A 12,713-nucleotide genomic window follows, 5' to 3' on the forward strand; every position below is an offset into this window, starting at 1 on the left:
GAGGTTGCATTCTTAGTCATCTGTCTGGATGAGATGGACGTAGCTTAGTTATGAAGTCTGCCTTTGTAGGTATTAGAGCGGGAAAAAAAAAAGGATTATGTTAAAGAGCGAATCTTTTCATCCTAAGGTTGATCTTGTAAGCTTAGTTTATCAGCTGTTTTTTAGACTTGCCTGTTTTTCTTCACTGGCTTGAAAGAGAGCCTAAGTGATTTGCTTAGGTACAAATTAACTGTATCTAAGGCTTCGGGAGATTGCATCTTGTGTCTTGTAACCCAAAATGTCTAACGCAGACCTTAGTGATACAGGTGAATGCAGGTGGTGTTTTCTCTACGCAGAAATTAAAGGCTTTTTCAGTATTTCTAATTTCCTAAGCACCAGTCCACCAGTAGGGTGAGTAACAGTGCACCATGCAAGCACACCTTTCTTTTACTGGGGATTAAGCACCTGGGGTTTTAAGAAGAAGGGCAAACATCAGGCTGCTGTTAGTTCTGTCTCTCTATTTTGCATGCGAAGTATTAAAAATATAGTTAGCATAGTTTCTATTAATGCAAAGTGCCTCAGCTCTTTGACTGAAATACAGTGAAGTTACAAGAAGAAATGAAATGCATGAATAAGATGTGCCAGTTAAACCTAAATGTGCTTGTTAGATGTGTATGTTCAAGGCATAGAAATTATTCTTCTGCACACAACTGTGAAGATAGAATTTACACTATATTTTAATGTGCGATGTGATAACATTATAGTTTCTGGAACTTCTCTGTTCAATTTGTCAGCTTTAGTTTGCATTATTTAGACAGGCTTGTGTAAACATTGCATGTATTGCTTCAAGAGTCATGCTGCGTGCATGAATTCAGTCGTATTTCATTACTTTATTGATCAAAATAACTCTTTACTGTTTGATATTCCTATTAACCATGTAGAGCCAAAACAGCAAAGAAGGTGTGTGCTGTGTTCTTTCTTGCCCATCATTTGAATCGCTTTCTGAATTAAATATGCAAACTTATTCAGCAAAGGGGAACACTGAGGCAAGTCTCATTTGCCACATTCTGTTGCTAGTGGAGGAAATAATGCTGCTAATAATTTGAATTCTTGAACTTCAGGTTGGGTTTGCTGGGCTAGCAGTTTACCAAAGAGACAGAAAATGCACTTAATTTAAAGAATGTTGTTATAAGTCAGTACAAGCTCACTATGAATAAATTTAGTCTGGAAATCAAAAATGGGTTTCTGACCGTAAAGGTTCTGGATCTTCTCCATAATAAACTTCACAATCTGCAATTACTTTTAATAAGTTTTGGACAGGTTTCCTATAGATACCAGCATTAGAAGTGGACTGGAGCCAATGACCTTTGAAGTCCCTTCCAGTCCTGTGGTTTTGTGCCTGAGTTTCAGTTTGTTTGCAAGGAAATAATCACTCACCAAACAGGTATTTCATAAATAGGTCAAAAGGCTCATCAGATTCTGCAAGTCAGTAAATCACTGGTAACTGTTTGTAATATATTTTTTGAACTTATTTTTGTGTTTCTAGGTTATTTTAAGGATTTATTTTTCACTGAACTGTGTATGAATAGAATTTAAGGTAGGAGCTCCTGAAGAACTGTAGTGTACTGCTTTTCTTTTCCAAATTAGCATGTTCAGAATTGAATCAGATTTACTTCTAATTAAAAAGTAAATTAAATCAATAATTGAATATGAAACTTAGCTTCATTTTGATGAAAATTGGTGGGTAGTACTTCCTTGAGACCACCTTTAATTTACATTTTACTTCAAGAAATGTAAATGAGGAGATGTCCCGGATCTTCTATGTTGATGTGAAGTAAATCACTTAGTGAAGATACTGTTAAGCAGTTTGGGCCCCAGGGAAGTGCTTTAGAACCAGAAGACAAATCCTAATGAAATTACAGTAATTTTAAATAGCCTTCTTTAAACTGCTTATGAAAGTGTCAGATGCTTAACTAACATGACTAGTCTGATTAGTGCATACTGTGCTCTGCTTTCTTAAGCCATTGTGCATACAGTCTAAGTGAAGTTTTTTTATTGCTGCTGTTACAGTTACCTCTGTGGTTATCAGAGGTAGCACCTGTGGGCTCGCTTCTTTTTCTAGGAAGCACTGTCCTCAGTGTCAGTAGAAGGATGTGATACCAAATTTCAGTATTCTCACAAACAGGAGCAACAAAAGTAACTTTAAAAAATTTACTAGAGGGAAATAATGTAGTGGTTTTGTTCCGTAATCCAGTTCAGAACAAAAATTAAAATAGGAGAGAGAGACCTATTACACCCTCAGCACCGGCTTCTTGGTTATGTTGCCTTTCATTCTGTGGGAGAAGACATCCAAGTTATCCACAAGCTTAGTTTTAACTCACATGTGACAGAAGTTGGAATTTTTGTACAGGGAGTTTGTGTTCAAGGCAGCCTAAACTCTGCAAAATACCATTGAATCTTTTCATCTTTTGAGATTTTCCCTTTGGGTAAGGTTCTCTAGCAACAGGTTATTAGCGTAAAACAAAACAAAACAAAACCTTTCCCAAATAAGCTGTTTATGGTTATATTGGATGTTTTCATTGTGCCTAGTTTGATTTGTTTAAAAACATTTGTTGGACCAGAAAATGGTCAGTTAAGTTCTGCTGACTGCATGTTAACTTCTCCATGAAGATATACAGAATGCTAACTGAGCCAATATCTTTTTTTTAAAAAAAAGCAGAAACAAAACCTGCCATGTGAAACAACTACACATAAGACACAAATTCTAGTTTTCTAGTTTTGTTTGAAGAGAGAGCTATAATAAGCACTTTGTCTGAGTATTGGAAGATCTTTATTGAGCCTAAATTTGTAGGGTGCATGCATTTTGTGAAATTAACCCTGTATTTCAGCATTGTCTGTCAAGTGTAACCCCACACTTCATTGGAATGACTGGCTAAGGTGTTGTGGATGTAACTGAAAGTGTTCTGTGTTATTCTTTGCTGTGTCATTGAAAGCAGGTCAACTTGGGAAAACCAGCAAATTATTTGGATGCCAGAGTTTTAGAGAACAATAGGGAAATTGCATTTGCTTAGTACATTACATATGCTGTTCAGTTTTTGGACTTGTGTCTAATATTATGTAAGGCAGAGATTGGCAGCTTTTCAGGAGCGAGGTGCCAGATTGTATTTTTCTTTTGCAAATTAGAGGTTAAGCACACTGGTGGAAAACATTCACATGTGCTGTCAGGCAGTGTTTGGAAACGGCTGACTGTCACGCAGATGAGATGCCACCATGCAGCACATGGCTTGCACAGGGCTGTGGTGAGGGGCAAGGCTGCCTGTTCCACTGCTCCGAACTGGGAGGCCTCCTAGGGACATCAAAGCTCCCAGTATGCAGTCCCAGGTGATGACCAGAGAAATCTATACACGTCTTCCTTTGACAGGTACACCAAAGGGTGGCAACTGCAGGCCCATGCGTCTGAAATTATATATCATAATTGCTTTCAGCGTGAAGGTGGGCACAAATTTCTCCTGTGAGGTTAGCGTGATACAACTTAGCAGAGATATTTTTATAACATACTTAGGAGACTGGCCGATTGCTGTAAAACCAGAACTAATCAATTGCTCGCTAATGTGATGCTTTATAACCCATTTTTTAAAAATAGGGATGGGTATGAGCAGATTATTGATGCAAGTGTTAAGAAAACAATATTTGAAGCCCCTGAGCATATGCAAAAAGATGCAGACACAGCTCTTTGTGAAGTGATAGGGGATATTTTAATGGCAATATTGGTTTTGCAGGCTGTGTTAGTCATGAAATGATGTAACATAGTAATGTGTAGACTTCCTATGTTCTTACCTCTAACGAAGAGCTATATCTGTTCTGAGTAGTTAATAATTCTTCGGAGCCCTAATTATCAGGGAACTTGAGGTCATGCCTGACTGGTGAGCAATAGGGCGCTATTTTTCCCCAAACATTATGCAAGTGCGTATGCATCGGTCTGTTGTAGAATCATCCATACAGCCACGATCGTGTTAGACTTCACTGGTGCCGTGCCTGGAGTAACTGGTTTCAAGTTTGTGCCTGCCAGTTGTGGTATCCAAAAGCACAGCAGGTTCAGAAAGAAACAAGCTGATGGCAGATAGCTGCCTCTTGCTTTTAGTGCAAGGCTTAAGGTTAAATTAGAAGCTTTCAGATGGCATGGAACAGTTACTGTGCACGTATTTCCAGAATATCACCATTGCAAACTGTGAGCATGTGGACCGTGTTATCGTCTGTTTGTGGTCATATGGCAACTAGAGCCATTTTCTCATTTAGAAAATATAAATGTGTTCTACGTAGATATTTTCATCTTATATTTTTCTAAGTTATTTTTATCACTCTGCATTATATTTCAGTTGTTTTTATCACTGCATAATAAAGAAACTGTAATTTTATTTCTTAAAAAGTATCGAACAGCCAAAATATTTAGTGGTTATGAATCATAATATAAACTTCAATGATGTTTCATGTTTTCTTTTCCCAGGAGCTGTGATCATCTCCACTCCACAAGATGTGGCTTTATTGGATGCACGCAAGGGAGCTGAAATGTTTAGAAAAGTCCACGTACCTGTAAGCATCTACATTAAAAATACCTATAGATTTTTTTAAAAACGTGGGAAATTTCCATATGCTGTAATAGGTGAACAAACTATTCACGAATCATTTTAATCTCATAAATTCTTGTTTGGGGGAAAAAATAAATTAGAATCTGCCTTATATCTGAATCAGAAGTTTACTTTAACAGAAGGGAAGGAAGAATTTTGTCAGAATGAGGTGGTAATAGTATTTAATTTCTTTTACAACAGTTTTTTAATCACCTGGAATATGTCAGACAGCTAACCAGATAGAGATGATTTATATAGTCATCTGTGTTTTCCAAATACATTGTCTTACTATATCCTCGATATATGTTCTCTTCATCTCTGTGTTAGAGTTCAAATTTGAAATTTCTTGAGATGTGGAAAAAAACACCTTCATTTTAAGAAGGAAGTTTAAGATTTTGGGAAGATATGTGTATACCTAATTGTCACTTTGCCTTTTGAAAGGCTTTGTGACTGTTACACCAGCAAGTCTATCTTTGTTGCTTTGTTTCTCATTAGGCTTAGAGTTAATGTGGTAGCTTGCTTGTTTGGGAAATGAAATGTTTAAAACTATCCCCAATATTCATGTGGATTGAAATGGAGGGAAAATGAGGAAATATTAGAAAGGTAACAAATTTGAACTGATTTCTTGTTGTTTTGATATTCTGGAAGTTTTCACTGATAATTGTGTTTTTTCACTGAATTGAAGAACTACAAAAAATTATTTGAAATAATGTAAGAAGCATATATTTTTGTTTATTATTCTTATATTAATTTTTAAAAATAAGCTACTAATTAAACGGATTTTCTAGGTAAAAATTTGATTAAATTGCTGTAAGGTCTTGACAGTGTTACAAGTTGCTAAGTAACTGAATGTTATACTCTAGAGTATGTTCACGAAGAGACTCATTTTTCATTTGAAATGTGCATTTGATGAGAAAATACAAACTGAAATGCTTCCCTATTTTAGATAGCAAAGAAAGAAAGCCATTTACTGTACTTAATTAAAAAAAATGTATATTTTATGGCTTATCTGTGTGAAGGTCACTTCTACTGTCTATTAAGAAAGGGAAATTTCTTGAGTGGCTAGTTCATTCTTTAAGTTTTTAAAAAGGCAACAGAAATCCTGAGGAGACTGCTTTGCCTTTTTTGTTTTAATTTACAGGATAGATTATCAAAAGAAATAAATAGATAAATTCCTTATAATTAACTATTCATGAAGTATCTTTGCACCAAAATGAAAGCAGCATTTATTGTTTGCTATTAAAAAAAAATACATACATACATATATATAGATACAGATATACATGTAGATATGACAGAAGGAAAGCATATGAAATGCTTTCTTTTGATTTTGTTCGGATTTGCTAAAATCATGCAAAATGATTTTCCTCATATAAAATCATATTCAATTTAGTACTTCACTGAAATTTCCTTCCTGTAAGAAATTATCCAGATTTCTTTCTAAGTCAGTTTTCTTCAGTGCTCCTTGAAGAGAATGGCTTCCACAAAACATGTGTTCTATGACCGACTTGGCTGCTGTTTATTTGACTGCTGGTAGATAGGATTTTAAGTATCTGTTTAGATTTGATGGAGTCCTCAGATCTGTCTTACTCGAATGATAAGCCACAGCAAAGCACTTGTGCCAAATGCTGAGTTTGAATGCTCTCAAGCCAGTCGTCTGTTGTTATGTGGTGCTTTACTTTTTTTCTCACCTTGTATGTGCATCAGCGTAGATGTCTCATTTACTTCAGTGTTAAAGCAGATCCTGCTTATGTATTACATTTAGTTTTAAGTCTAAAATAATAATTTCAAACCTGGGGTTTTCATCAAAGAGGTGAAATATTTGGGACCATATTAAAATTGTGTGTCCTAATCATGCAGTTGACTCAGTAAAAAAATCTGATCTTTAAAATCAGATTTAAAAATTTAAATTTAAAAAAATTTAAAAATTTTTAAAAAATTTAAAATTAAAAAAAAAAAAAAATTGCAGAGAGTCTACTTTCCAAAGAAGTTGAGAGTCTGCTAAGCTGTGAGTCATTGAGTGTGCTTGCTTCTATTCCATAAACCGGAGTCTCCCTTGTGCACATAGGCATCTATACACCACATTCCCATCACTGCTTCAGTCATTAGTTACCAGAGCCTCACATTACATCCATATAGTATTACCACAGTAAAGTCACAGTTGTTAGCGTTGTTTGTCCCTTACTGAATTAAAATTAAATGACAGAAGGATTTAATTGAAATCTGTCATTGAGAGTCAGCATGGGAGCCAGGATTACAGTGCAGGTCTTACTTTAAGTCTTAGGATGTAGTCATTAGAAGAAGAGTCCCATCTCTTGCACAGTGCAGTGTACCAGGCAAGGCAGGACGTGGCAAAGTGATACTGGCTACTGTCACCATGAACTCTGAAGACTTTCTCCCATTATGTGAGTTTAGCTGTCATTTTAATAGATCGTGGAGGCTTTCTCTGGGCTGTTGACAGAAAAAATGAAAAAACCCACATTAGTAACTTGGAGTATTTAGGAAAAAATTGCCTGTTTTCATATTCTGAAATTGAGTTAGTTGGGTAGGGTTTATGATAAAAGCATATCCCTGAAAGCAAATGAGAAGGCTTTAATTAAATCTGCAACTTTCCTCATAGCTTCCTTGAGTTGGAAGGATTCATTGTGGATTTCCCAGGTTTCAAAGAAACTGTGTAAATACAGCTATGTATTTCTTTCTAAGATGTATAAAAAATTGTTTAATTAGATACGTACTTGTTGGTATTTTTGTAGTTTACAGTACCTAGCCAAGATTATGGCTTCATATAGAGAGCTGCAGTTAGAACCAAAAATTGCTTGTCAGTAGAAAAAAACTAGGAAGACAGAAATATGAATGTGCATGTTTACTTGAAGCACTAAAACATCAAGTGACATACTTCCATAGGAAGTCTACGGCAAACTGGAATTGTAACCCTCACCACTTCAGTTCAAGTCAGACTGGAGTCAGACCTCATCGCCACCTGTTCTTAAAGTACAGGGAATGACTTAGGTGGGTTTCTCAGGAATTCTTTCCTTGTATAGAGAGAGCAGTATATGTGGATTTGGGCATGATTTGTAGTTTAACCAAAAGGTTAGTTGAACATAAGGAATAAGTAAGCATTCAGAAACAGTGCATATACAGGTCATTGATAATGAAAAGTAAGTTGTCTCTTATTTCTTGATGGATGTCTTTTCACAATTCAAAAAAATAATTTGACCAAATGAAGTTCAGTATTGCGACTGTCTTGTATTCTGGCACCATAGGCTAGCTCCTGTACTGTGGAGCATCTAGTCATAGTTTTCATGTCGTTACTGAGCCAAATTTGCAGGGAAATGCTCAGGAAGAGGAACTCTCTATGGATAAGAATCAGACTTGTAGGTACCTATGGGATAGTTTGTGCAAACAGTCAGAGCTGCTTTGAAGCTTTTCCAGATGTATTATTTGAGCAGGGAAATGAGTTATTATTCACTTTATTAGCAAGACCAATTACTTTGTCTGTAGATTTAAAAGCTCTGAAAACAATAGTGAAATCTCTTCTTTCTCTAAATGTCTGCAGAAATATGCTTGTTAAAAATAGACTTCAGCACTAAAGGTGTGTGTGTTTGGACAGATTGTGTATCAAATTGGGTATTTATAATTGGCAACTAATATTCCAAAAATCTATTCCTATGCCAGAAGAACAATTTATACATCAGTAATCACTGTACATGCACTGCTCACTGGTTGGATGACAGCTAGGAATAAAGCTGAGAAAGTAAAAGTGACTGTGTAATGCTGAAATGTCATTTGCTTTTAGAGAGATTTGTTGGAATGGAAACAAAAAAGGACATTGAATAAGACCTCTAAAACTGATTTAGCATTGGGGATACAGTTGTATCTCAGTATTTGCAGTAACTGTGGCAGAAGGACTTCTTTAGTTATTAGGTTATCTCAAAGAACTAACAAAAGAGCTGAAATATTTCTAAGCTATTTGCAAAACAATAGTAGACTACATAACTTTGATTATGAATTCACTGTATCATAAGTGTTGTACAACTACATTGAGGAGAACAAAATGTTCAAAACCCAAGACATCTGGATGTGGATGAATTCATTTAGAGCATAAATATTAAGATCTTTTTTTCCTTTGTTCTGCAGATAATGGCTTCCCTGTATCATAGTTAAAATACTGTTTCTCTTTCATCAAATAATGTTCCCTCCAGTGTTCTCCAGTTTGTCAACACAGTGAAAATTCCATGACCTTAATTTAAGGAGAGCAGGATGAATGCCTCCTCAGAGGTCAACAGGAAGAAGACTGTGGCTGTACACCCTTGTTATACCTCTGTGCCATGTACTCACACTTAGTATGCCATAAATCATATTAGTTTAAGAACTGGATGAAAAAAAAATATCTGTGGTGATGTACCAGCAAGTAGAAATTTGTTTCTCTTGCTTCTCTAGCAGTCCCTGGGAGACAGTGGGAAATGAGGAAACTGTATTGTTAAATTAAAAGTAGGTAATCTCTCTTTTTTTAAGTGTGTGTATATATATATATATATATATATATATTTTTTTTTTTTTACTGTTCCTTAAAATGTTCCTTGCTATAAACCCTTTGAGAGCTTTACATAAATAAAGGAAAACATAGAAGTTGGTATGAAACACGTAACGGTGGTATGTATAGCTTAAAAAAAAAAAAAAAGGTATTGCCTTTTGATCAGTTTTAACTTTGATATATGGAAATTTTTAAGATATTGTAAATAACATGCCTTTACTTGCAGTGCTACCTCCATATTCTTTTAGTTAAGTCTTTATTTTCACTTCCGGTGCCAAAAGTTGTATGGCCACTGTTAATTGATTAACTTAAGACTTGTTGCTTACATTGAACCAACATCCTTTTAGATATGTTTCATTACCACAGATGATACATTACTAGAATGTTCTGGGAAATTTTAGAAAGCACAGAATACCACAAGGTATATAGCGGCTTTTCTGTACTTTAAAATATAATCATATTTTTACAACTCAGCTATAATGTATGTGACATACTTAAGTGGCATAAAGATTGTGAGATGAAATTGAGTAGCATGGAACCTCTTAAAGCAAATCTTTTGTTGATTAGCAAAGAGGTAGAAATTTTCAAGTGTTTTTGTGCTGTTGTCATCACTTTTGAGAAATTCTGCTCTACTTCAGTGAACAGTCTTGTTTAGTAGGTGAATAAACTACGATCAATTTTATCATTAGCATTATTGTACATTGTGAAAGAAGACACTTTTGTGCCTGATCTGGCCAATTTTCAAGACATATTTTGCATGTATACTGTTGAACACCTGGCACCAGCAGAAAGGTACCTAATACATGTGTATTAGATTTTTATGCTGTAGTTTTGCAACTTTCTTTCACATAATTATTTCTGTTGTTTGACCTTTAAAATGTTTCCTTCTCTACAGAAGAATAGCAAATCTGGTTCTTTTTGTAAATATTTCCCTAAAGGATAATTTACGAAAAAATCTTGAAAGCATGTCTGATTGTCATTTCTTGTAATGGTATGTTTTTATTTTGCTCCTTGAAATTGCAAATTACAAAGCTATAAAACAGTACCTTAAAACTCTTCCAGTATTCAGAGTTCAGGAAATATAATATACATCTCCTCGTCTGGGAGGAGGACCTCTTAGATCTGTTCAAGAGGTACTACTCTTGACAAAGAAGCCATAATATTTGAGAGGTATAATTACAGAAAATTTTAAATAATGTACAAATGATAGCAAAACTGAGACAGTAAAAGCTGATAATGATTTGTTGATTCTGTGTTGATCATCTCTTCTTTGTTGTCAGCGATGAGTAACAACTGATGCTTGAATCCCAGGTTTCAACATTACTTCTTTTTAATTCAACAGGTTTTAGGACTAGTACAAAATATGAGTGTTTTCCAGTGTCCCAAATGTAAACATGAGACACATATTTTTGGAGCTGATGGTGTAAGAGATCTAGCAAAAACCCTTGGATTGGATGTTCTAGGTAAGGATGTAGAAAAAGCTTTTTAATGGCATGAACTGAAGTACAGAACTGCACAATTCTAAATTACTGCATATTCACATGTTCAAATGGAATAGAATTAAAAGTTTAAGTAGATGAATGTCCCTGTTGTTTCATGCTCTGATTCTTATCAGGATCATTCTTGTTAATGGGATATGGACTGGATATGCAAATTCTTGAATTGCATCTTAAATCTCATTTGAATTACAAACAATACAGAACATGGATTATTTTGGTAATGATGTCTATATTACCTGAAATTCATTGTTATAATATGCTGTGCCATCCTGTAAAATTTAGACCTTAGAACTCTGACTGATAATGCCAGTAGAAGTTTCCTTATTTATTTAATTTAAATGAATTGTGTGTGTGAAATAAATATGTTAATTGAAATTCAGTTCATTGGAATAGTTTCTATAGTTTCTATAATAGTTTCTATAGCTGATATGAAGATACCTTTACTCTAGCATGGAAGCAAACACACTAATGATTATATTTAAGTGTTGAGATGAAAAGAATGTGCTGAATTGCAAAATGTTGTTTCAAAAGAAAATTTATCTTTAAAACAGAAATTGTCCATGATTAAATCATCTGGCATGCATATAAGCTAAAATATACATCGATCAAAATGTATGTTGCTGCTTTAAAAAGGCATATTTCAACCTGTGCTTTCAGTATAAAAAAAAAAAACACACAACGTAATTAAGTTGGTAAATGGGATAATTGCATGTGTTAATGATGTGTTTCCATGTATTACTATAATTATCTCAATGATTTTCCATAGCTAATTCATTAAAAGAACCAGGAAGCTCACTTAGATCAACACAAAAACATCAAGGTGTGACACAAACTTAAGATAACACAGCAACGTATAATTAAAAGACGTGCATTTGGGCTATCTTTTAGTCTTATGAATATATAATAAGCTGCAATCAGAGCCCAAGGGGACTTCTACAGCCTTGGGTTATGTGGATGGATGCAAATGTTCTGCAAGAAGTTGAGTCAAACATGCATTTAGATACACAGGCACAGATGATGTGCTGTGTTGTTGGTCTCGTAAATGTTTTTCTTTTATTCCCTAACAAGGCAGAACCTATTGTAATAGTGTTTAATAAGGAGAGGTGTGAGAGATTTGCAGGTTTAGCAGGGGATGGACAAAACATATGAAAAAAAAATAGTGAAATTTGCCTTAGTCTAGCCTTTCAATGACAGTTTGAAGATTAAGAAAAATGCCCACGGGTTAAATTTAGAATCACAATACTTGATCTGATTAGTATGCTCATACTTCCAAGGGTGACCATTGCACAGCAATACCATATGGTATTATAAAAATTTCTGTTTACAGATTATATGTTAATCTATCCCAAATGGTAATTTTATCCTACTGCTATTGAATTGCACCAAAAGCTTTGAGAGATTTTATCTATCCATCTATAAATTTATTTGGCTTATGTTTTGCTGTTCTCTTTGTTCAGTTCAGGACCTAGTCATCTGAGAAGATCTAAGTTCTTAGTTTCATTAATACCCAACAAAGTCTGCAAGCCAACAGTGTGCAGGATAGAAAAGTATTTTCCTATTTGCTCACGCTCTGCTGCCTTTGATTGAAAACTTCTTTTATTTTTGTTTGACAGAAGACAATTGGGAGTCACCAGTCACCTTCTGAGTGTAGTTCAATATTTCAAGTATTTTTAATTGCCTTTTCTTTTTTATTCTTCCCTATAGGAAAGAGTGAGTCTTTGAGAAAGACTTTGCATTGCTAATTTCTCTTTCTGTCTCAGAAACTCCCATTTTCTTTTTTTTTTTTAATTTGATTTACCCGAACTATGACCAGAAAGTTAAGCAAATTTACATACTGCTAAGATACCGAGTACTATACACACCGTAGAATCACAGAATGGTTTAGGTTAGAAGGGACCTTAAAGACCATCCAGTTCGAACCCCCCTGCCATGGGCAGGACACCTCCCACCAGATCAGGTTGCCAGAGGCCCCATCCAGCCTGGCCTTGAACACCTTTGGGGATGGGGCATCCACAGCTTTTCTGGGCAGCGTGTTCCAGCGCCTCATCACTCTTTGAGTAAAGAATTTCTTTCTTG

General features: G+C 35.0%; 1 protein-coding gene across 4 annotated transcripts in view; it reads left to right on the top strand.

The window, feature by feature from the left end:
• The window catches only part of NUBPL (NUBP iron-sulfur cluster assembly factor, mitochondrial), an 89,119-nt gene that overhangs the window by 61,593 nt on the left and 14,813 nt on the right, over positions 1-12,713 (top strand). For all 4 annotated transcript variants that reach the window (XM_027458184.3, XM_038179961.2, XM_038179960.2 and 1 more), the window contains 2 exons: positions 4,484-4,569; positions 10,481-10,601. In XM_027458184.3, the coding sequence (XP_027313985.3) occupies positions 4,484-4,569; positions 10,481-10,601 (207 nt within the window). The remainder of the gene's footprint in view (positions 1-4,483; positions 4,570-10,480; positions 10,602-12,713) is intronic.

The sequence above is a fragment of the Anas platyrhynchos genome, chromosome 5, assembly GCF_047663525.1.
Source record: "Anas platyrhynchos isolate ZD024472 breed Pekin duck chromosome 5, IASCAAS_PekinDuck_T2T, whole genome shotgun sequence".
Lineage (NCBI taxonomy): Eukaryota > Metazoa > Chordata > Aves > Anseriformes > Anatidae > Anas > Anas platyrhynchos.